At 41.0% G+C, this 25,058-nt stretch overlaps 1 protein-coding gene across 9 annotated transcripts; it reads left to right on the top strand.

Annotated features, from left to right (window-relative positions):
* The first annotated feature begins 3,258 nt into the window (after nucleotides 1-3,258).
* INTS10 (integrator complex subunit 10) lies at nucleotides 3,259-24,961 on the top strand. 9 transcript variants are annotated; one of them, XM_040597305.1, is made up of 18 exons: nucleotides 3,259-3,424; nucleotides 4,474-4,541; nucleotides 4,799-4,902; nucleotides 5,737-5,876; nucleotides 7,225-7,306; nucleotides 7,610-7,750; nucleotides 8,177-8,348; nucleotides 8,759-8,928; nucleotides 12,343-12,476; nucleotides 13,217-13,373; nucleotides 14,035-14,117; nucleotides 14,973-15,125; nucleotides 16,251-16,359; nucleotides 16,739-16,818; nucleotides 17,306-17,468; nucleotides 18,537-18,630; nucleotides 22,567-22,644; nucleotides 24,586-24,961. In XM_040597305.1, the coding sequence occupies exons 1-18, from the start codon at nucleotides 3,296-3,298 to the stop codon at nucleotides 24,740-24,742; spliced, it is 2,214 nt and encodes a 737-aa protein (XP_040453239.1). In that variant the 5' UTR covers nucleotides 3,259-3,295; the 3' UTR covers nucleotides 24,743-24,961. The 9 variants fall into 9 exon arrangements, with proteins under 9 accessions (XP_040453239.1, XP_040453248.1, XP_040453257.1 ...); XM_040597314.1 differs by having other exon boundaries at nucleotides 13,220-13,373; XM_040597323.1 differs by having other exon boundaries at nucleotides 8,762-8,928.
* The last annotated feature ends 97 nt before the right edge of the window (nucleotides 24,962-25,058 follow it).

Below are 25,058 nucleotides of genomic sequence, written 5' to 3' on the forward strand. Positions count from 1 at the left end.
TGCCTATTTCCTGCTACAGAAGGTTACAATGCCTCTTCCTGATAAACAAGGCTCATGTAGGCATTTCTGCTGGGTCCTGAATTCCTGCAGGAAGGAGGCTATGTGCACTTCTAGTTGGCTGGTTGAAATGTTGAGACCTTCAGCATGCCCTGCACTGCGGAAATCAAAACAGCACAAGCTGTGCAAGAACTCGGGAAAGCCACTTCAGGTGCAGAGGAAGCTTCAGACCCTGATGTAACTAGCCCAGCCCCACCACCACCTACAGGCCTGGCTCCTGGAATGGGAGATGAGTACACAGTATCATCAGCACACAAGCAGCTCAGGTTTAGTACAGCAACAGCTCTAAACAGATCACATTGACCTGCTTGGCTAAAATCTACAGTTTGTTCCTAGCACCTTCAAATACTACTCCTATCTCACCTGACGGAGACTCAGTACCAGCATTCTCAAAAACCACAGTGCTCCCCTTCCTCTCATCCACAAATAAAACATGTTACCCACCCTCTCACTGACATGACTTGACCTAATCTAATCTAATTAGATTTACCTAATGTAACGCTTCCAAACCTGCTACCTGCTCTGTATCTGTGAGATTATCACAGAGCAAACTATTTTACTTCCTAGACCCAAGGGTTGAGCACCCTTAATGTAAGTACTGTTAGGTCTATCAGCTAACTCTCTCAAGCCTGAACACTGAGGTGGCTCCTGTTTTCATCTCTGTTCCCTTCAGACTTCTTGCCTGGTATTAAGTTACACTGTTTGTACGACGAAAAACTTGGGAGTCTCATCTCCTCCTTGCCTGGAGGGGCTGAGTAGACTGGCAAACAGGTAGCTTTAGGAATAAATGCAGAGGCATGGATTCAACAAACCTCTGCAAGAGACAGTACAGTTCTTCATTTGAAAAAAAAGACTACTCAAAGCTTTAAATGAAATTAAAATATCCAATGTGTCTGGGGGAGGGAGAGAGTTCCCAATTCACTGGAGGTATTCCACTTTGCCTACTGGATTAAATACAGCTACATCTTCCCTTCAGGACACCTTGTGAAACTGATTCAAAACCTGCCATCTCTCTGCCTAGCTGGTGTCTTGGGGTGATCTTGCACCAGAAATTTTGCAGGTGATTCCTCAAATCCATTCCTTTTCAAAATCAACTTCTGATAACTCACTGCCATCCATTTCACTCTTGTGGAATCCTGATCCTGGCCTCACAAGCAACATACGGGGAGCAACAACCAGCGCATCAGTCCAGTTTCTGAAGTGATGGAATACATAACTTTGTTACCATATTCAGCCCCACGATGCAAAACTCATACTTTTTTTAAACTCAAATTTGGACGTATGCATCTGCACAAGTACATAGGGGAAACCTCTGGACAGACCTACACATCAGCCAGTGATTAACAGTGCTGCATTTTCAGGGAACTGCAGGGCTGTGAAGGTATTTTTAAAGACCTGTGCCATACTACAGCAGTTTGTAGATTTGATAGCAGGAGAGAAAGAAGAGGAGGCATCTGCTTTAGGAAGGACAGCTTACTTTCTGCTGGGCTTTGGCACTTCTCTGAATGGCAAATTAAACACATCGTGCTCCTTCAAATTGCAACTGACCAGTGTGTGGCAAGAGCCCTGAGAAAGGGGGCAATGAAAAGTGCATGCAGTCAGCATGCACTGCTGGCTACTGATAGATAGGGTCAACTGTTTTCAGTGAGACACCTGTGCAATAGTTGTTGCTGCCATCATTTGTCACGAATCCCTAAATAGTCTGGACTCAGCCCCCTGCCTCAGAAGGCAGAGCCTTTGCAAGCACACCTCTGTGTGTGTCTTATGTCTGCCATACGCTGCAACTCTCCCTCACGCACAGCCTAACAACGCAGCCACAGAATGAAATCAAAGTAAAATTCCCACCAAGAGAGTGTGGAAAGATCCTTACATAATGCTGCTGGGTTTTGGAATAGGAGGAACTGATAGTAGTATGGAGAAAAGCAACTGAGAAGACAAGTTCCTAGCCCTCACAGGGACTCCACCACTGAAAATCTGTAGCAGCCTAGCACCGTAAGAATGTATTTTCACCTGCATCAGAATTATGGGGCCATCAGAATAATCTGCAGGCCTTGTGCAGTAACTGAGAAAGGACAAGACAAAAATATACCAGTCACCTCAGCAGGAGAACAGGGATGTTGCTCCTCACCTATAACGGTTTAAGAATCTGCTAAAACTATTTGCTAATCAGATTACTACAGTAACTCCTAGATGTTGAGATTTATGGATTTGATCAATGGAAGTTCCCAAGTACAAAGTCTGTAAGATCTGTTGCTACACCAGAAAGGAACAGCCTACTTGAAAGGAGCAAAGAAAGTGACAAGGGGAAAAAAACAAAAAGATACATTTACATTTTAGTTAAGTAACAAAGGAAAGAGACAGGCTTGTATCAGGCATCTTAATGCTGCAAACTAATGATTACAACCAAATCTTATGTTCAAGCTGTTAAGAGCTAGGTGCATTTCTGTGGTGAAATGTCCTACTTTTCCTTAGCACCTGCTGTTCGTGACCTTGGTACAGGGCTGGAAGAACCTTTGAGAAGTGCATCCCCAGGCAGTAGCGCTACAGTTTAGGACTTTTAAAGTAGGCTTTGGTTTGCAACAACACCAACTTCAACAAGGCAGTGCTCTACTACTGCAACCAACGTAAGTGACTGTAACTCAGCTTCCTCTAAGCACCATTATACCCCTAACACTACCCACAGCACCAAAAGACAGGTTTTTTTGAGGGTAACTTGACAACTCTACCAGCTATCATACTGGCTCCCAAAGGCTAAAGAGCAAACCCCCTTCACCTTTGCTCCCAACACTCCCACAGGCCAGTCACAAGCTTTGGGAGCACAGGCCACCACCCTGGCCCACACAAAGTCACTGTAGTCCTCCCTGCCTATACAAGCCCTCCTAACTCCCAACCTCAGCCTACCCCCACGCTCAGTTCTTGTACTCCCTTGCTACTGCAGACTCCTTGCCCCTCACGAGCTCCGGCCCAGCAGCTACCACAGAAAAGACACATCCCGGGACCGAGAGAGCAGCAGAAGGGAGGGAGGGAGGCGGACAGACGACAGCCCGGCAGAGCCTCGCCTCTAGGACGGGGAGCCCGCCAGCGTCAAGCCCGGCGAAGTCTCCCGCCCGCTTCCAAAATGGCGGCAGCCGCGCGCCCCCTCAGCCGCGCGCCGCCAGGGCGGGGCGGAGCAGCGGGAGCGGCCGCCCCGGGGCAGCAGGGCGCATGCGCACCGCCCGCCGGCCGGGCCGGGGGCAAGATGTCGGCGCAGGGGGACTGCGAGTTCCTGGTGAAGCGGGCCCGCGAGCTGGTGCCGGGGGACCTGTGGGCGGCCAAGGCCTGGCTCATCACAGCGCGAAGCCTCTACCCCGCCGACTTCAACATACAGGTAGACGGCGCGGCGCTCCCCCTCACGGCCTGGCTGCGGGCGCTGCGTGACTGACAGGCGCTCGGGCCGCGGGAGGCGGAGGGTTGTCGTGGTGACGGGGACCCGGCAGCGCCGCGGCGGCGCCGGTTCGTCCTGCGCTCACCGCGCTCACCGTGGCTGCTAAGGCGGGCCCTGCCGGGGTGCGCGGAGAGCGGCGGCTCCCCGGGCAGAGCCGGGCCCGGCTCCCCGAGCAGAGGCCAGGCACAGTGCTCTGCAGGCGTCCAGGCCTAGCACCCAGCTAGAGGCCTGGCCTGCCGTCCCCGGAGCGGCCCGACGCAGCACCCATGACAGGGGCCGCCCTCAGCACCCCTGCTTTGCCGCCGAACCCTCCTTTGCAGGCTCTTGCTCGCGTTGCGCTCCCCGCTGAACGCTCCGGGCGGCCGCCGGGGCGCGCAGGGCCGGGTGGCGGCGGTGCTGCAGGTGCCCAGCCTCACGGTGGTGTCCAGTGCTTGAAAATAAATTCATTAGGTTATAACTGCTCGTTGTGTTTCACTGCAATAAAAATCCACTCCTAGGAATGCTTTGTGAAACAGATGACGCTCTCGGGTTTATAATAACTGAGGGGAAGGTCTCTTTCTGCTTCTTGTGTTTGCACATGATGAAATATGTGGGTTTGCTGTTGCAAAAAAAAAAAAAAAGCTGTTTTTAATGGAGACTTAAAGTACCTCTCTTGCCTGTGGCTTTTGTAATAGCTTGGGGTTTTGCACTGCATTTGACTGGACACAAACCCTGTTAAAAGAACTGTGAATTCCCACCAAGTTTTTTATTTGCGTAAAAATAAAGCCAGTATAATAACATTAGAGTACTTATACAGAAGTTTAAGCCTAATTAATGTGTGATTAAATAGTTTAAGGTCAGCTCTTGATATCTGCAGCAAACGTTACAATCCTTTCATTTTCTGTTACTCAGGCTGCTGTGGCAAATTTGGGACAGTTTTTTTAGAATGGAAGGACTAATCTGATTCATAAATGTATCCAAGAAAGCTAATGTGCTGTTCTTCCACTTTGCAGTATGAGATGTACACTATTGAGAGGAATGCTGAAAGGACAGCATCTGCAGGCAGGCTGCTCTATGACATGTAAGTAATTAGAGCTGGAACTCTACAGTTATACCAGGTGTTCGTTGCCATAAATGTCATAGTTTCCAAAAATATAATGTGAGTGTTCTTGGAAATCCGTGTGGATAAATTAAGCAGAAAAGGTCTTATTAATTAAAAATAAACCATAAAAAGGAAGGTTTTATTTTCCATTTGCCTATGCACATTCATAGGAAGGTTTTGTCTTGGAAACAGATTTTGACTTCACTGTATATTCCTTGCCTCAAACTTTATTACAGGTTTGTGAATTTTCCAGACCAACCTGCTGTATGGCGGGAGATTAGTGTTATTACATCAGCATTAAGGAATGACTCACAGGACAAGCAAACACAATTTTTAAGAGGTAAGGATTCTATTCAGTAAGTGGGGAGAGTCCTGAAGGAATCTAAAGATATGCCCTCTGATTACATACCTAGTGTGGCAAGTGAATGGCAGTCTTTTTAACTTTGCTTGTGGGCTGCACATTTTTTCTCCATTCAGCCTTAAGAGACTTCATTCAGTGTGTTAGTCTTAAGAAACGTAAAGGGACATGAGAGGCTGATTACCATTGCTTTGACTCTGTTATGAGTAGACAAAGTCTGCCAGAGCAAGAAGCATTTAGAAAAGAGATTGCGTAGGAAATAAGTGGAATGGGGCTTATGAGTCATCATCCCAGTGATTGCAGAGAACAATGAGTGATCAGAAAAATGAGGTGAATTTGTACATGTGAAGTGAGGGTTACAAAAATGAACAGTGACCAGAAGGGCTTGGTGTTCACTGCTGGCAACCACAGGCAGTTTTGAAAGGCTGATTTACACCTGACAAATTGTAATCTGCTGTTTGAATATGTGCTTCAGAAGCTCTAAGGATAAGCACAAATCAATGACCACTTTTGAAAAAGCATCTTAAAATGTCAAATACTTAAGTATTAGGATTTTCAGTGTTACACTCATTAGCAGTCTTACTTGTTAATTCAAGTACTGTGCACCCGAATAAACACAGACAAATATTCATGTGGTCTTCTCTGAAAGAAACAGCTGGTTTTTTTCCAGGCATAGATATTAAAAGCAAAAAAAATATAAGGAAGTCTCTTTTCACTCTGCGTGGCAAGGTGATGTTGACTGTCTTTTACCCTTTGTTAGTCACCTTTACAATTCAGACATAGCAAGTCAAACATTTTAATACTATTTTTTTTAAGGATTATTTGAAACCCTTCCTGGTCGAGTCCAGTGTGAAATGTTACTGAAGGCCACAGAGCAGTGTTTTAACACATTAGAAAGAGCAGAAATGCTACTACTACTACTGCGACGTTTTCCAGAGACTGTGGTACAGCATGGGGTAAGAGAAGAGAAGCTTATATTAACTATTCAGGGTATTGGCATTCTGTTTCTTGACATTTTGCTGAAATGTATTTTCCTTTGCCTAGTGAGAGAATGAGTCTTTTTATTCATGTTTAATTGTGGTTAATAGCTCAGATTGCTGTATTTTGATGTTACCGCTTGGAAAGAATTGGGCAAAAAACAATTAGAAGCAAATAAAACATTTTTTTGTTTTGTAAATGCAAAGAATATTCCATGCTTATTGAAAAAGCAGAATAGCACCAAAAAAAGTATAGAGGAATATTACAGTCTGAAAAAGACTATTGCTTCAGCTTTTTGTCAGTAAACTCTCATTGAGGGCAGAGTGCTTTGAGGCCGTGCCTAGACTCTAGCAAGCAACATGTTTGCTTTGACTTACAAAACTACAGCAGGAGCTCTTTAAATTACCTACTTTATTTAAGGACAGTTAACAGATAGTTTAAAAAATAGTTTAAAGACTATAAAACCTGTTAGTTCTGACTTACACTAACATCTTTAGCTTTTACCAGCGTCAGGCAGAGTTCAGTCAGTTACTGCAGCTCAGGTGACAAGCTGCTGCTTTAAAGCCTGGTACCTCCATTGCTTTCACCTGTCTGTGCATATCTTTACTGATGCAGTTAATGCACATCTTTTCTCATGGTCTAGTTTTGCTATCGTATGGTGTTGCTTTTCACACTAAGTAGGGATAGTTTAACTATACACATAGAGAGTAGCTCATGCAGTTACCATGTAGTAAATTGCTACTCATGCATCCACTAATTGTTCAACTCAGCTCGGTGGCCCCCAACATAAGGACATGGACCTGTTGGAGCGGGTCCAGAGGAGGGCCACAAAAATGATCAGAGGGCTGGAGCAGCTCTCCTATGAAGACGGGCTGAGAGAGTTGAGGCTGTTCAGCCTGGAGAAGAGAAGGCTCCTGGGAGACCTTATAGTGGCCTATCAGTACTTGAAAGGGACCTACAGGAAAGCTGGAGAGGGACTTTTTACAAGGGCACGTAGTGATAGGACAAGGGGTAAAGGCTTTAAGCTGGAAGATAGTACATTTAGATTAGATATTAGAAAGAAATTTTTTACTGTGAGGGTGGTGAGACAGTTTGCCCAGAGCAGCTGTGGATGCCCCGTTCCTGGAAGTGTTGAAGGCCAGGCTGGATGGGGCTTAGAGCGACCTGGTCTAGTGGAAGTCTCCCTGGCCGTGGGCAGGGGGCTTGGAACTACATGATCTTTAAGGTCCCTTTCAACCCAAACCATTCTGTGATTCTATGATTTCATTGAATTACAGATTCTAAAACCAGCGTTCCAGTGTTTGATTTTCACCTCTGCTTACACAGGTAGGCCTTGGAGAAACATTATTAGACGCTGAAAGTATTGAAGACCAAGAGTCCCCGGTGAATTGTTTTAGAAAATTATTTGGTAAGAAAATATTAATGTTCTTGTTTTATACAACTTTTTAGTATGGCAAGACTCTGTGTTCAGTAAACTACTTGCAAGATTAAAAAAACGCCGTAATCAGAAGAGACTCATGCTGCATTAGGCCAGGCTGACATTGTGCAGATTGGTAGTACAGTCATTCATGTGGTGTTCTTTGTGATGTATGGTCAACCAGAGGTGGAGCCTTAAATTGCTGATAGACAAACTGACAAACCTTACTTAGGACAAATAGAACAAACCTCCCACCAAACCTAAAGGAATTTTTTGGTTTGTTTTCTATTTTAGTTTGTGACGTTCTTCCTCTAATAATTAATAACCCTGATGTTCGACTTCCTGCCAGCTTGTTATATAAATACCTGAATAAAGCAGCAGAATTTTATATTAACTATGTAACCAGATCTACACAGACAGAAAGCCAGTATCAAGGTAAGTATTTTTACAAAATTAACCTTTCTCAGAATGTATTTTAGTATTACTGAAATGATGTCCATAAATGAAAAATGCATTACTTGCATGTAGTGTATCCTGTAGACAAGGGTTAATAGTAGTATTTGATGTTTCTTAGTTCTTTGATAGCAAAATACTTCATGATGCTTTGACTACTTTGTTGTGATGTTCATGATGCTTCAGCATATATACTGAGAGGTAGGACAGAATTTCCGGGATCTCCTTATCCAGCGAATCAGCTCTCTTGTATGAGGAGGCAGAAATGCCTACAACTCCCTGTTAGCCGTCTCAGTAAAGAATGGTTACCCTGAAAGCTCCAGTGTAGACTTTGACATGTCTCCTTCTTGAAAATAAGTCAGTTGGTTTGATCTCTTTATGAAGAGAAAAATGTGCTGTTTTTCCTAGGTTCACAAGACTCCTCTGATATTATGTCTCCAAACAAGCGTAGCTCTCAGAAATATGTAATAGATGGTCTCACAGAGAAATCATCCCAGATTACAGATCCTTGGGAGAGGCTATTTAAAATACTGTCTGTGGTGGGAATGAGGTGTGAATGGCAAATGGATAAGGGAAGAAGGTAAGAAATGTGTAGTGTTCCAGGTATTTCTTCTCAAGGAGAATTTGGCTTTTTAATTCTTAAGGAGATGGGTTGAAGAAGGATTTTAACGTGAGGACCTTTTGTGTAAATTCAGTACAGCTCTTTCAAGACTGTACAATGTAAAGCAAAAATGTGGATCCAGGGAGCACTTTCAAATTAGGCTCTAAATGAAGTTTTTGTTGGTGAAAGTCTTGCATAAGAACTGTAGTATTGCGGGCTATCCTTCCCTAGGTGCCTTAGCAAAGAGAAACATGGTGAATGTTGAGTGAAGTTTCACTGGAGTACATTCCCAGCCTCCACTGACTTGCAGCTGGGGGATTTCCTCAGCCAAAACATAAAGTTTTGGAGTCTGTGTAACATCCTTAATTCTTTTTGTCTCTCGTCCCCAGAAGTTTTGGTGATATTTTGCATCGAATGAAAGACCTCTGCAGATACATCAGTAACTTTGATAGTGATGCACACGCTAAATATAAAAACCAAGTAGTGTATTCAACAATGTTGGTCTTCTTTAAAAATGCATTCCAGTATGTCAGCAACATCCAGCCATCGCTCTTCCAAGGTGAGTTTCTAATGTTTCAGCTTCTGTAAAGAGATTTTTGTGATTTCATTGCTAATGTCTGAAATATCTTTTCTCATTATTTTTTTGAAATATACCATCTTACAAAGTGACATGGGTCTTTTTAAAAATTCTCCCAAGCCATTAGTCTTACCAGCAGAAGTAGCTCATGACAACTGGTGTAGTGGATCAGACCAAAGATCAGTCTAACTTAGCATTGTGGTTTCAACCTCTGCCAGCAGCAAGTTTGTTGTCTAGGAAAGAGAAAAGTAACAGACCAGTTGTTATGAGAAATATCCCTAGGGTTGATTGCTACTTTTCTATCAGCATCATGTTTGTTTCATTTTCTCCTGTTTCGTTGAAGCTTCTGGCTTCTTGCAGTCAAAAGATTGTACAAAAAGCTTCCACAAAATAAGGTATTTTTGCATTAGGAACACACAGCAAATTTATAATTAATCAAATAAAAAATGAATAGGAAGAGATTTCCTGAAATTCAGAAGCTTCCAACTTGGCTTTTGTTGTATAGTTTAAGGATAATCTTTAAGGTGTGCTTTGCACATTAATCATAATTTGTAATTTATTTGTAAATTGAACATTTAAAGTATGACTGTTATCTGTGCTTTTTCCTACCCACTCAAATCTGTGTTTGGGGCATATCACATTGCTTGGAACACCTTGAATTGCTTCTTCAGGGATTGACTGGGCTTTTCAGGCATGGCCCAGAAGCTGAGGGAAGTTCGTTAACCTCCAGTTTGTTTAGAACTTATTGAAATAAATAGTATCACAAAGAGGAGTTTTCAACTCTTAGTAGTGTGCGTTTCATCACAATTTCCTCTGTGGAGCAAATGAACATTGGAGTAATGAAAATCTCAATAGAAGTGATAGGTTTTAAACAACTTCATAGAAGGTTGGGTAATCAGTGGAACAATGTCAGTAGATTGGTAAGCTCAGAAGACAAATGACATGGCAACTTGCATGCCAAGAGCGAGCGTGTAGTCATTTCACAGGAACTAACAGTTTTGTGCTCTATACAGAGGAAAGGTTTTGGTGGGGCAGTGAGATACTTCAGCTGCACATATAATTTTAGCTGCTTGATTCTAAGTTGAGGAATAAGGTAAAGCAAAGCACTGGTGAAAAATGTTCCTTTTAAGTTGTGCAGTTGTGTATGTTAATGCTCATGTTTTCAGACTGAAACACCAAAAAAAATATGTATACTGAGATACAGAGTGCAGTCTCTTTGGTGCAGCATTTGTGGTACCCTCTGCCATTTGCTGACATCAGGAAAATACCTCCAAGACATCTTTTACTGATTTCTGCTTTAGCATTAAAATCCAGTAGTATTCAGTGCTTTTCATACCCTTCTTATCCTGAGGGGTTTTCCTCCTCCTCTTTGGAGGGCTTACTGTAGAAACGTAGAATCCTGCGTGTTTTGGAAGCATAGTGTTGGGGGAAAAAAGCTGTCTCCTCCTTAATCCAGTAGCTCTGAGCTTTGATTGTGACTTCCTTCTCATGTGCATGGACTTGCAAGAAACCTCTTGAGAGAAAACTTTTCAATGCATTTCTCTAACATTATTTATATCTGCCTTGCTGGAGACTTGAGAAATGAATGAGGCAATTCACACCCCTCATAACTTGCAGGCTGCCTGCAGGCTTGGCAGGAGTTATTTGGGCTGATGCTTTTAGGGGTTTATTTATAACACTCTGCTAGAAATCAATTAAAACCTCTGTAAACTTAGATTCTAGAGCTCAGTCAGACACAAAACCAGAACATTGCTCTTTGTATGGCTGTGTAACTTTCAGTAATGTAAAAGAACATTTGCAAGTTCTCTACCCCAAGTAAAGGGGTAAGGTTAGGTTTGGTTTGGTTTTAGGACTGGAGGTTTTGGAATAAAGGCTGCAGTGCATTTGCCTGCTACTGAGAAGAGAACATTTCTCTGAAAGCAAAGCACTTAACTGGTATTCATTCAAGTCAGTGTGAGTAAAAGAAAAACCCACTCTTAGGTCTTAGAAGTAGGCAGCTTTTGAGAGTCTAGTCATAAAACTCTTCCAGCATCCCAGCTGTGGTACTTTCATATCTGTTTCTCATGGATTCTATTTTCTACATTAAGATTTGGCTCTATTTTCAGTTCACACAGGTTAGATTCCAACACAGTGGAATACATGAAGGTACAATAGAGGTGATTTCAATGTGTTGTATTGTATAGAGGACATTTCCGTGGTGATACTTAGTCTGAAGCTAGTCAAAGGAGATCACATTACTTCTTAAGTGTGCCAGGGTGATTGTTTCTTGTAACATAAACTGTTGTAGTGGACTCCTTACACATGACTTTTGAGTAGATGGGAAAAGCTAAGTATAGGCTCTTCTGTGTCAAGAGATGAAATGGATTGTCCTTATACTAAGCTCTCAAATTAGTTCTTTGCAATTATGAATGAGGCCTTAGCTTCATATCTTTCTGTGACAGAAACAGAAGAAATGCACATACTGAAAATACTTGTCCACACTGCTGTCTTGTCTATTGGATATTTCAAAAAGAGAAAACAGATTAATGGATTTCCCCTTTCCTTTCTATTTCTCTTTGTCTGAGCTTTGCACATCTGTATACAGTTTGATTGTGCGAAAGGAGAAAATGTTTTTGGAAGGAGAATTTTCTCAGTAGTGACTATGTACCAGTGTTGTTTGAGATTAAGAAGTGTTGTCCCTATTTTATATCTAATGAAACTTAAGCACTGAGGTTTGAAATAACAGCTACTAGATCCCATAGGACATTCTGTGACACCAGTGGAAGTAGAAATTATGTCTTCTGTGCTTCAAAATCAGGCTTCTCTAGAGGCTTTGGGGAGTGATGATGGGCTCTGGAAGTTCAGTAAAGGTTTAATTCTGTATATAGAAATCAGTGGAGGCAAAGCTGACACAGTGATAGTACTAGGGGAATCTTGTGATAACATACAATTACTTCTTTGAGGCATCAGTGCTGTCAGCATATTGCTTTGGTTTATCATGAGAATATTGCTGTGCTTTGCCATGTTTGTGGCGGTATACTTCAGAGCAATGTTCTGTTCACCTTTGAATAGCTGTATTTATATAAAAGCAAATAATGCTTGATGGGAGAACCTACTGCTGGAGTAGATCTTGAGACTGCTATGTAAGGAAAGGATTCAAAGATACTCTGAAGCTCTCAAGCAAACTCTTGTGATGTCTAGTAAATGCATTCTGACCTTTACCATAAGCCTGCTTTGAGAAAACCATAGCTTTACCAGCATAGTTTAAGCTTATGCAACTTAAGTGAATTAATATCAGATTGGTTTCTCTAGCATTGTAATTACTACTTGTGAAGGAAACAAAACCACGTCGATGTGGGCATGAGACCTTTCAGATCAGTTTAGAGTAATCTTGCATTAATTTATCTTTAAATCCAGGTCCAAATGCTCCAAACCAAGCCCCACTGGTTCTTCTCGAGGATGTGACCAATATCTATGGTGATACAGATATTGATCGTAACAAACACATACACAAAAAGAGAAAACTTGCTGAAGGAAGAGAGAAAACAATGGTAACTTTTTTAGACTTTTTCATTTGTAACAAGAATGGCATTGGTACTGGAATTTAGACAATAGTGGTTTTGACACAGATCAAAGACATATTTTTAGAGCTACCCTGGAATAGCTGTTTATGACCACAATTTGCAAACAGATTTTTTTTTTTTTTTTTTTGCTAAAGCCAGCAAGAATGAACAATTTTTGTAGCAATTGCTGTAGACATGTATGTGCTGATGTGAATGCTTTAGCCTGAAGTTCAACAGAGACTGCAGAAGCTGTTAAAAATGGCAGCTATAGCAGTCAGATGTTCTACAGCTAAACATCCAAATTAATTGTGTTTCATGATGGGAACTGGGAATACATCTATTTCTTTAATAGGAGAAACCCACTGTTTTATAGAATTTCTCTGCTGGTAGAAGTATGCACTTATACATTATGCCACTGCCAAGCATTAGGCTTAAACTGAGTGATAAAGTGTCACGTATGTATGTACTTTAACAGATAATCTGGTTGAAGCTCAGTGGTGGTACACCATGTTTAACAGAGTGAATTCTTTTGGGATATTGTTTACCACACTATACCACTGGGTTTCTGGGTAGCAAACCAGATTGTTCTAATATTAAAACAAGCTAAGCAAAAGGGCCTTAAAGGCACTTAAAACTGGGAGGATCTTGGCATCTCTAGTGCAGAATTGTTTTCTTGTGTTCAGTGTAAGTTAAGAAGTGAATATTTTTGTTTTATATCAACTCTTAAGCAGAGCTCAGATGATGAGGATCCTTCTGGAAAGGCACGAAGTCGTCATATTACAGTAAACAAGGCAGATCTTGCAAACTCTATAGAAGTATTAGAGAGCTTTAAACTGGCAAGAGAGAGCTGGGAGCTGCTGTATTCTCTGGAATCACTTGACAAAGGTAAGGCTAACTGCAGGCAGAGTTGCATTTAGGCTTCATTGCTGTGCATATTATCATTTTACTATGTTAAAATAGAATTCCTGTCACTGTGAATCCTTAAATATTGTATTTACTTTGGGTCCTGAGTATTTTTTAACTAAGATCTGGTAAGAAGCTTTATCAGTTGTTGCACTTCTAAATATTTTGTTCCTGGATTTTGTTTAATTCTTCATGCACCTTTGTTTATTCACCCCCACTTCTCTTGGAAGCTGCTTTTACTGAAGGAGAGCAGTTAATTAGTAGTAGTGCTGATAATACCAGTGAGGATGTGCTGCTAATGTCTGCTTTAGTTCATGCTTAAAAAGATATGTCATTACGGTGTCCCTCCCTTTCTGATAATATCTGGTGTGATAATCTTGAAAACAAATTCCTCTTCTAAAAAGCAGACAAATAGTACCACCTAGCTGCTTTTAGATTTATTGGACACAGTAAAATAAAAATACAGTTGTATAAGATGAGAGTATCCTATATTTGAAAGATTTCACACTCTTACTGTTTTGTTTTTTTTCATTTTTAAATTCAGCTGCTTTTTTTTTTTTTCCCTAGCTAATTGATCTTTAACCCAAAGGTGTGAAATGCTTCATTTTTTCTTTTACTTTTTCTTCTCTGACCACTTATACAGAGTTCACCAGAATTTGTTTGTCATGGAAGACAGATACCTGGCTTTGGTTAAGAATCTTTCTTACAGACATGATCATCTACCAGGTAAAAAAATAAAGTGAAAAATAGCAAATGACACCATTACATTTCTCTTCCTTCTAGTAAATAGCTGTTCTGATTAGCTAGTTTGACTGCTCTGTCTACAGATTTTATCCTTTAAAGCATGACTCCTTTGAGGGTAGAATCATACCATTCTTACCACAAGCTAGTACCTCGCTTAGGATATGCCTGTTCCCATAGCTGTTCGTTGAGTCCAGCTAGTTTAGCATATGGAAAAGACCTCTGCAGTGGCATTTTGGCCAGGGGGGAAAGAGAGACCATTATGGAAGAAAATTGCATTTTCTTCATCTGTCACTGCATTATATTGGAATGCAATCAGAGAGAAGAATTGTAAAACAGTGGAAGTTTTAACATGTAATTTATTTAACATGTCATTAATTTAACAGTTAAAATTTACCATTCTCCTCAGAAATTAGGCTGACTGTACCCATTCCAAATGCCATCTATAGAACACAGCTTGTTCTTTTATATTTTTCCTTGGGGGGTCTTGTATTTTTGACTGTACTTGTACCTGAACAAGAGCTATTTCAAACTTTATTAGTCTAAATAAAGTAATAATTAACTCTGAAGAGCGTGATTGTTTCAGTTATAAATGCAGTTTTGTAAATAGGCTTTTTAAAATAGAATTCTGTCTGTCTTCTCACTGCCTTGCAAGTGATCGATCCACACTCCTGTACGCAGAACCACTGGAGAGTGTTCTGCTAGATTAAAGTTTTGAAGCCCGGTTGCTTGGATGTGCTCTGTTTTGAAAGCTTTCTGTAAGGGAATTTTTATTCCTGTCTTTCTACCCATTGTATACAGAAGACCCTAACATTGTCTTTGTATATCTTTTTTTTTAAGGGGCAGTACAAAAAAGCAATTAGCAGCCTGCATCACCTGGCAGCTCTTCAGGGCTCTCATTCTCCACAGCAAATTACAGGACAAGGATCACTAGAAAATCAGAGAGCACTAATCCAGTTAGCAACATGCCACTTTGCCCTTGGAGAATATCGCGTACGTACAGCATTCCACACACTGGTTCATCATCTGGTCCTGTGGTTCTTGTTTTTCTTCTTCCTTTGAATTTTCCTGTTAGTCTGTTTTCAACAGGGTATTGAACATAAGCCAGGGTCTACTGAAAAATCCGTGCTTCACAGGGAGAACAGTTGCACTTCGTGGCACATTAACTGACTGTCCAGTAGCATCTCTCTTACATAGTCTTTTTGGTAGTTATGATTTGGGGAGGGGGGGGTAGTTAAGATTTTCGATAGCTACAAGTGTTTGAGTTGTCTGTAAATGTAACTTCAAATTTGAATTCCGTAGCTTTACTGAAACAGTTTTAAATATTGAGGGATAATTCCTAGCTTTTAGGTTTCATGTAGCAGGGGAAAGAAAAGGTTTATAGAATAGAAACTTCCATGATCATCTTAGAAAAGAATTAGTTACCAACTGAAAATATAAGAGACTCCAGAACAGTATTATCTGGCTTGACCTCTGAACTTGCTTTACCTTTGAAATACCTATTTTGTGGTTTTAGTGTTACAGGAGTGCGTGGTCGTCTGAGGTTAGTCAGCATCAGCACTAATAATAAAGGCTATGTCTTAGGATCCAATGTCATCCTGGTACTACTGGACAAGTATTTTTTCCCTTCCAGTTTACTACTTTTTCATTGGAAGTGTGATAATATTTCCTCGGACCTCTTACTGTCTCTAGGAAATAGCATTAAAAATTCATTGCATTTCTGTCATGCTGTCAGATTGCCATTTTCCTTTCTATTTTTACCATGAACAAAACAAGCTTTTAAAAACTATTCTAAGAATTCACTTGAAAACTTAATCCTTCAAAATAAAATAGGTTTTGATTGTAGTTGTATTGATCTCCTGAAGTGAAGAATGCCAATACTTTTTTTTCCCCCAATTAAAATGACTTATGTAGGATATCAAAGATTTAGTGACAGCTACATCTTTATGCTCAGCCAAACTGTTCAGCATTAAGTCTGCTCAAGTTCTAGCGGAGAATCTTGTGATTGTTTTTTAGTTTTGCAGTGTCTGAAGGTTTTGATCATTATTAACATACCTGAATTTTAAGAACTTTTAATTTAGTCTTAGCATTATCATGTCTTTCCTTTTCTTTCTACAGCAAACATGTGAAAAAGTGCTTGACCTCATGTGTTGTATTTTACTTCCAATACAAGAAGGAGGTAAAGTACAAGAGGAGCAACCTAAAGTAAAGTCTAAGTTCAGGAAAGGTATGAGTTGCTACTACCCTAAACTCAGTGTCAGCTCAATTTTAATTCATGCATTCCAGTTCAGTATGTAATTCTTCTTTTTCTGTATTACAAAAAGGGAGGAAGTTCTTTATACCTTCTTGGTTTTGTGAGTGGTTTTCCTGTTGGTACCTATTGAAGTATATTGGTGACAAAGCCCTATCACAGGAAAACAGAAATGAAGAAAAAATTTTAAAATGTGTAACTTCACGTTTTGAATAATTCGTGAGTTACCTTCAGAGTTTTCCTCCCTGCCTGAGATTTGGCAATTGTAGATTTGTTTCACTCTCTTCTAATTTCTTTCAAACTTAGGTAATCATGAAACCCATAAAGAAGTGTATCATAAACTGTTTTGTTCCAGGGTCTGATCTGAAGCTTTGGCCGTGTACCAGCAGAGCTATCATGCCTTACTGCCTTCATCTATTGTTAGCTTGTTTCAAGGTAAGCTGAAATCAAAGCTTCAAATTCTCTTGTGCCTCCAAGGCCTGGTTTATGTATCCAGGGTCCTGAGACAGAAATGGCCTTATCCCAGTGGTGTGACTAGGTGTGAAGGGCTGTGCCTCAGGTGCTTCTCATCTAAATGGGTTTGTGGCGAGTCTTTTTGTTTTGGGGGGTGGGGAGGGAGTGTTGGTAGAGGAGGGCTGTTCTCTTGTGGGTTTTTTGGCTTCTGTTTGTTTTAGTTTTGGGCAGAGGAGATAGAATTCATCTCAAAATATTTTTGTCTGTATTCAGATTTCTCTTATAGGTCAGTGGAGAGAATTTGATATTTTGGCTGGAAATTTCCAACCTATTTTAAATGTATATATTAGAGCAGAATGAAAGACGCTGCTAAATTCTATCTGCACAGATGTAGGTGAGATGAATCTCATATATTTATAAAAGCAACATGCATTTCCTGATGTCTCAATGTCATTTTTTTTCCCTGAAGCTCAGAGCTTTCACAGACAGCAGAGATGATATGGCGCTGGGCCATGTAGTTGTTCTGCTGCAGCATGAGTGGCCAAGGGGTGAGAACTTGTTCCTGAAAGCCATCAACAAAATCTGCCAACAAGGAAACTTCCAGTATGAGAATTTTTTCAACTATGTCACAAGTATCCTTTCTCTAACCAAGAATGTCTTTCACATCCAAAACTATGTGCTGGGGTGTTGAAAAAGCTGTTAGATAGTTTCAGCAGCAACTCTCTCTGTGAATCACATTCAGTATATTTCCCTACCATGCAAGTTGTAATAGGTGGCAGTGCAAAATGGACTATAAATATGCCTCCTGTCACCTGTTCTGGCACTTGAGAGTACCCTTAAGTACATTGCAGTTGCACTTCCATTCAGAAAAAGAGCAGCAACTTAGGCTGCTTATGCAAGTGGTGGCAGTCTTTTCAGTAAGATATATAGGTCATTATACTACAAGGTTGTTAACAGAAATGACAGTGGTACCTATGCTTCAGAGAGTCAGAATTATTTAGGCTATTGTTCATGAAATGCTTTGTGTGAGTAAGATTTTTGGGTTGAGTAAGATAATGAGCTGTGTCAAAGTTCATGCATGCAAAGCATGTCTGATGTCTGTATTCAGATATCTGATGTACGCTTCGATCAGCATACACACTGGACATTTTAGTGTTTAGCCTAACCAGACATCCAGCCATTGTACTCAGGAAGCAATGCGTCTAGCTCTTACCTGAGACAACTAAAAAAGTTCTGGTGTTAAAGAAAGGTAAACAAAAAACCAAAAAAACAAAAGCAAGCCAAATAAGGGATCAAAATAGAAGACTAAGAAGGGTGGTATGTGCCACCATGGCAGCATTTCCTTCAGTCCCAGCCTCAGTTTGCACTGCTTTGATAACCTGCAATGCAGGAAAAGAAAGTAAAAACAACTAGGGAATTTGTTTAGAGAGATGAGCTTTCTTTAGTTCTGTTTGACTGTACATAAGAAATTAAGAAAGAAATTGACTGATGTATTTTGCACTTTAAAAAGCCATTTCTTATGAATTTGTTGAAGATTAGGAATACATGCTGTGATCTTCCTTATCACTTTTAAGAATGAGATACTTCAATAGCTGTTTATTTTGAGTGTCCTTTCAGCAGCGTGGCTTCAGATGTGAGGGGTAAGAAGGAATGTTCTCTTATCATTTTTTCCCTAGTCAAATCTTTAATGTTTTCTTCAGATATTGATATGTTGGAGGAATTTGCTTATTTAAGAACACAGGAAGGAGGGAAGATTCATCTGGAACTGCTGCCAAATCAAGCAATGCTGATCAAGTAAGGATAAAAAAGCATTTGCTGTTTTCTTTGAGGAAAAAAAAAAGGGAGTATGTTCTGGTTGTCTTTGCTTTCATGTAATCTTCTGGATAGTAAGTTTGTCGTGTCTTTGAGCTTAAATTTAAGGAGTTGGCTACAGAGTTCAGACAAGGCCGTGAGTTTCTTTTTCTGACTCTCCTGCTGATCTGTGAATTCTTTTTTGGGGTTCTTCAACTTTAAACTACTTTTACAGAACTTTATTTTTAAGTGTGGCATTTACTTTAGAACGATTCATATTAAAGTGATTACGGTATTGCTCTTTCAACCAGACACTTGCACTTTGCAGGAATTCATTAAATAATTAGGCATGAGTGCAAGGTGATGTTAATTTTGCTGAACAGTAATGCTGAACAGAAAGCACTGTTTGTTGTAAACAGAGTTATGAAAGACCACCGAATGATGAAAAACTAAGGGTAAAACAAAGTACACTTCAGGTAAACTCTAATAACCTTTCTGTCAGAACTAGCAGGTCATCTCTTGCTATGTACTGAACAAGCTTATTCTGTTTAGCTTATTACAAGATGCTGAAGGAAATTAATAATTTGGATTAACTTCCTAGGTGTTCTTAGTTTTGAGTCAAGACCGAACAAGTATCTGCTGCAGGGTTTTAGTGGCAGAATGTTTTGGAATAGCCTGGTTATTTATTAGAATTTGTGGTATTTTGCTTTGTAAGGGGGGGACTGCTAAAGTTTGTTGAAATTCCAGTTTGGGTCAGTGTATTCTGGCTATTCGCTAGCTAGAAATGGGCTAAAAGTTTCAAAAAACGGGAGCCTAACATTAGACAACTGGATGCAAATTTGGACTAGTAAATAGATTTTCCAGAGTTCTAGGTATTCAACACAAAAATAAGATACTAGGAAAGAAAAGGAAAAGAAATACAAATGCTTGATTATGTGACAGAATTTTCTCATCTAGGCTCTAGATTTTCAAACTCTTAACCTTGCTGTATCTCACTGCTTGTAGCCAACTGTATGAAAACAAGAATCAGGATACGCTGCACTACGTACAATGTTAAGTAATAAGCTTTGTCAGCAAGAGGGCTTAGCACTGAAGACTCCGCCTGGTAACTTCTTAGCTGCTGTCTTTAGTTAGTTGGAATAGTTCCATGCTCTTTCTCTGCATCATGGCTTTTATTTTGATTGGCGTGGTAGCTGTTACTGTTCTGACCCCACCAGTAAGGAAGCAGGTAGTGAGCAGTGTTGCTAGCAAGACAGAAATCTCTCTCTGACCTCCTTTTGACCAGTGTTAGGTTTCCTAAATGATGGAAATGCTTGTAGAGGGGTCCAGTTCTTTGTGCTTATTGAACCACAATGGTCAAATATCCCATCCAGCCGGAAAAGCCATGTACAGTGTCTTTTACGTGGCTGAGATGCGTAGGACAGGAACCACTTCATCAGAGAGCTGATGGGAGGGAGAGTTAAGGGCGTAGTCCACTAATCGGAGATGACGTCTATTCCCCTGGTACCCCAAATATTTTTTCAGCTGGACTGGCTGTGAAGCTCAGGGATGGTGTCACCCAGCACAGCCTCCCCCAGCTAGATGAGTTTTAGATGAAGTGTGCCAGCACAGTCCTGTTTCCTGGGACAGTGGTTGGTAGGCTCAAAACCTGCAGACTGCCTTTCATCTTTCCCAACTATCACCAGTTCTGGTTGTATGAGCTGTTGCACCATCCTCCCAGTAATTTGCAGAGGCAGCTCACATACTGTTCAGGCACGCACAAGAAGACTGTAAGTTTGCCGTAGCAGCCCAAAGAAGCAGCAGTTGCTCCTTTGCCCAATCTTTTATTGGCATAAATGTACATAGCGATCCTGCCTCTTACTGGATGGGAAATGTATTACAGATGTTCTGTGGTTTTCGTAAGAACAGCTTTTTGTTTCATGACTTACAGGACGTTTTCTCCCCAGGTGAATTCCACATTCTTCTTCCAGGACTTTTCCTCAGTACCTTATACTTTATAGGAAATTATATTCATTTTTCTGAGCCCAGGAGGGCAAATTGCAGTGTGGTTTTCAAAAGCTGAAGTAAGATCTTGGTAGCGTGCAGTTATAATTGGGTCCTGAATACATACGCAGCTTGTAAGCTTTCCCTTTGCTTGTATCCACTGGGAATATGAAGGTCCATGGTTTTGGTTTTAACTGGTGCTATAGCCAGCTCATTCTGTTTGCAGTGTCTACAAGAATTCTATGATGAACTCTGAACTAAATGCCTAAGTGCGTTTGTCTAGAACTCCATTCTAGGCAAGCCAAGTTTCATAGTTTTACTGAGTATACACATCAGTAGTGGCAGTGTTAGCTAGTGCGGTTAAAGAGGAAAAGAATATGCAAGAAATGACTGATTAATATCGCGTTCCTCTTTTTGATAAACCTTGCTTTGATTAGTCTAATCTTAGCCTGCTAGCTGAGTAAACTTGACGTGAAAGCCACTGAGTGTTCTGCCTCTACTCACATCCCCATCACATCTCCCCTTGGGGACATAGGAGGAAAACCTCAGCTGGTTTGAAGTGAAACAAAGTATCTTGAAAGTGGGATTTTTATTCTGATTGTGCACTTGGGTATGTTTAGTTCTGATTGCAGACCTTGCGAGCAGTAATGAAGACACCGTTGTGCAGAGTCCCTTTTTCAAACATCTGCCACTGGGACCAATAACATCTTGCTGTTCTCTGTATTTTCTTTTCTCTGTGTCCTTTTTTGCAAGTACTGGACTCATTCATGCCAAGAACTCTTGAAAAATTATCTCATTTGATGGAATAATTCTTGTGAATATTTTATTTCAGGTTACTGTAGCTGTATTGTAGAATGTTTCTGTACTACTAAAATGTCCCATCTTTATTTGACTTTTATAAGCATAGCTCTCGATCCATATTCATTAATAAATTATAGATGCTAACCAAAATGACCACCTGTGAGGTAGAAAGGTAGGCACATAACTCGATATTATAGGTATGTAAGTGCAAGTCTTCTCTGCTCCCTTCTTAGCATCTGTAGGGGTGAATGAGACACTGTATTCACATGCCTAATAACATTTAGATGACATTCTGAGAGACTTGCGTTAAGGAACTAGACCTGCTTTCTATATACCAGATTTCTCATTCCTCCTTAGGTGGGGTGTTGGATTTGCTCTAGGCTGAACATATGAGGTTATCTTATGTTATAGATAGTATACAGAGATAAGGACTTAACTTCACAGAGGAGACAAACTGCCTTTCGGATGAGACACCTTTGGTGGCTAGTTCATGTGGCCTTGGTCATAAATGGGAGGTTACTCTGCGTGGGCATTTGTGCTCTGACATTGTGCCATCCTCTAACCGTCATTTTTGTATGCAGTTTGACTTTGAAAAGGTGAGAAGGGCCATTTCTGGGCTTAATGAAAAGATACTTGGGCAACCTGTGACAAACACTGTCATGCACTCAACTTGGCCGATACCTGCTGTGCATGCACTCGTCTTGGGCTCAGCAGCAAATCCCTTAACTCCAAGTTGTGGGCTTTCCCAGTTTGCTGATGCGCTCTTGCCGGCTGTGCAGGGAAGCTGTGGTATCTGCAGTGCTCCTCTGACTAAATCTTTTGATTGATACGCTTCCTGGGAAGAGCTATGAATGTTCTTGTAGTACAACTGTGAATTGATTTTGCACCTACTGCTGTCCTTTCTCCTGGTGTAACGGTCCAAAAATATGCATATATATTTAGACCACAGTTGCAGAACAGCCTTGCAATGAAATCTGGGGATATTTGCATGTTTGATGCTCTTAGGGTCCTGCACCTCTTCAGCTGCTCGGTGTTCATATTGCTATGTGGTCTCACCCTAGCTCTTTGTTGCTCCTTTTTCTGGAGAGTTGTTTTGCACCGGAGGGGGAGTTGGTGTGTGGGTGTTTGAATGCTGCTATTTGCTGTTTTTTAAAGGACTTCTAGCCCTCCCATGGGGTTACTGCAGCAGGAATTCATACCTGTGCTACAGCCCAGCATACAGACTGCTGACAGGTACCAAGTGGAAAAACCCTGCTCATAGTGTGCTGTGTTTTGTCAACGTGTTTTAATGCCCATGGTTTTCAGCAATTTGTTACTCAATATTTATCTTTTTTTTTCCTCCATTTGTGCCTACATTGCCTGGCAAACCATGTTGTTCTATTATAACATTTATTTTTCTTTTTCCCATAAGTTGCCAGTATCTGTGTCCTTTCAATTCAATAATCACTGCTGAATTTAAACAAAAAAATGTAGAAATCTCCCAAAATTATACTGATGTTCGATCACATATTAGCAAGAGTATAACCCTTTCTTTTCAAGATACTGGTTACTGGATCCGTTTGTAGCTACTTTTCTTCATTTAAGTTGTTCTGAATTCTGTTTTGTTTTCCAGCTGTTACATGACACGCATCTTCAGAAGCGCTGCTGGCTTGCTCAGTAGCTGCCAGGTTGCATATTCTCCTTTAGGCTGTAACTGGCCGTAGCACTCAGCTGCCAGCAATGTTTAAGACAGTAAAGATGGAAAACGGGGCTTATCCCATAACCCCTGAATATGCTGGAGTATTTTCAGTTGAGTTTTGCTTCACTCAGCCTAGCTTATCAATGAATTGCCCAGTAGGCTCCAGGCTAGTCTCTTCTTTGCGTTTTCCATGTGTTAGAGAGGTCTCTACTGTTTTGATAGAGAAGTCTGTTCTCAAATGCTTGACTTGCTGATTTAAGTGAAGGTGGGGTGGTATTGTTGGTGAGGGTTAATTCCCAGACTTTTCCCTTTCTTGTTTCCAGCATCTCTGGACTGGCATAGATGTCCTTACCCTTTATTTTTAACTTCCTTTCTGTCTTGCAGTGTGCTGGCTGGGTTCGGTCCAGCTCTTCCCTTCATACCCATGACTCAGTACTTGTCTCAATATTAGCGTTATGCTTTTCTCTCTAATTTATACTGCTCCCTTACTAGCGCTAGGGCTCTCATTTCAGGGCATATCTTTTGCTTCCCTTCCCAAGCAGGGTTTGCAGGTAGATGTTAAAAAGTCTTGGTGTTACTTATCCAGTTCTGGACCAGTGCAAGTACAGTGTAGTGCTTTGGTGCTGCAGAACATTGTTTATATGACAAGATCTAGGTATCAAGTGCTATAGGCCAGCGTGAGGACAAAGACGTGTTCCCAAAAATGGCCTTTAACCAGACAGTATCCCAAGAGTTTTCCCAGCCAGCCTCACTTTAGCTTCCCGAGTAGCTGGACCTTTGTTCTGTTTGAAAACAAGTCCTGAACTTCTGCTCGGCGTAAATGTAATCCTTGCCTGGCATGTAGTATCTCCGCAAGAGCTGACTTCTGCTGATGCAGACTCACAGCCTGGCTTGATTTGGGCTTTGTGTTGGCTTGTGACTTTTAGTCAGTTATTGGTGCCCACAGGATTATATAGCTCCTTCCTGCACTTTTCCTACTGGTACAAGACACCCTCTGCTCTTCCTGGTGACAGCCACCTCTTCCCTTCTTCCAGAGAAAAGTGTTTTATCTTTTCACTCTTCTTTCAAGCCCAACCATTTACAGAATTGATTACAAGGAGGAAGTGGCCTGGGCAGCAAAGGTAGAGAGAAAATTCCTTTCCCTAGGCAAGGAGAACTCAATATATGCTGGGTTAAAAAGATCTTCCTGTTAGCCAGAAGAGCAGTATTCCCCTGTGCCCCCTCCTCCAACAGTCATAATTAAAGCAGTGAGAGCATAGACTTTTATGAAACTCACAACTGTTGAAAGACTCCTAAGCTACTAAACACATTACTTTTAAAAAATAGCATAGTGTGGGCTATTTGGCTCTCCTTATATAAACTCAGGTATGGACAGTAGACAAGTATAATCATAAGTCTAAACACAGTAAGTGACATGCTGCACCTTTTAAATTACTGTAGTGCACCAAATAACCATTACTCGATTTTGTCTGTCTCTCTTTCCTTCATGGCTTAAGGCATCATACAGTTACCCGGGGTATAACTAAAGGAGTGAAAGAAGATTTCCGCCTGGCCATGGAGCGCCAGGTCTCACGCTGTGGGGAAAACCTCATGGTGGTCTTGCACAGGTTCTGCATTAATGAGAAAATACTGCTGCTTCAGACTCTTGCTTGAATGGACAGGATCATGATGCAGTGTCTCTTACAGAGAGGGGGGAAGGCTCTTAATTGTGCGACAGCAGCGTGGCAGTGGAAAACCACTTGTCCAGAGAGTCAAAGAGGTTCTCTATGAGTTACAGGTTCTGCAGTACACAAACACTCCTCGGTGTTTGTTCACCACTTAGTTTTCTTATGTGGGTAGATCAAACTTTATAAATAAAACTTTGTTTAAGAAGTCTTCTGTAATGTCCTATTTGTTTTGGGTGTTTTTCTATAGCATTATACTAAGGTGTGCATCTTGGTTCTTTCTCTCTATAAATACACACAGAGAA

The sequence above is a fragment of the Falco naumanni genome, chromosome 1, assembly GCF_017639655.2.
Source record: "Falco naumanni isolate bFalNau1 chromosome 1, bFalNau1.pat, whole genome shotgun sequence".
Classification (NCBI taxonomy): domain Eukaryota; kingdom Metazoa; phylum Chordata; class Aves; order Falconiformes; family Falconidae; genus Falco; species Falco naumanni.

Coding starts and splice junctions, on each gene's coding strand:
- INTS10 (XM_040597305.1), top strand. CDS start 3,296: ATGTCGGCGCAGGGGGACTGCGAGTTCCTGGTGAAGCGGGCCCGCGAG. Junction 3,425..4,473: donor CCGCCGACTTCAACATACAG/GTAGACGGCGCG, acceptor TCCACTTTGCAG/TATGAGATGTACACTATTGA. Junction 18,631..22,566: donor AATCAAGCAATGCTGATCAA/GTAAGGATAAAA, acceptor TGTTTTTTAAAG/GACTTCTAGCCCTCCCATGG.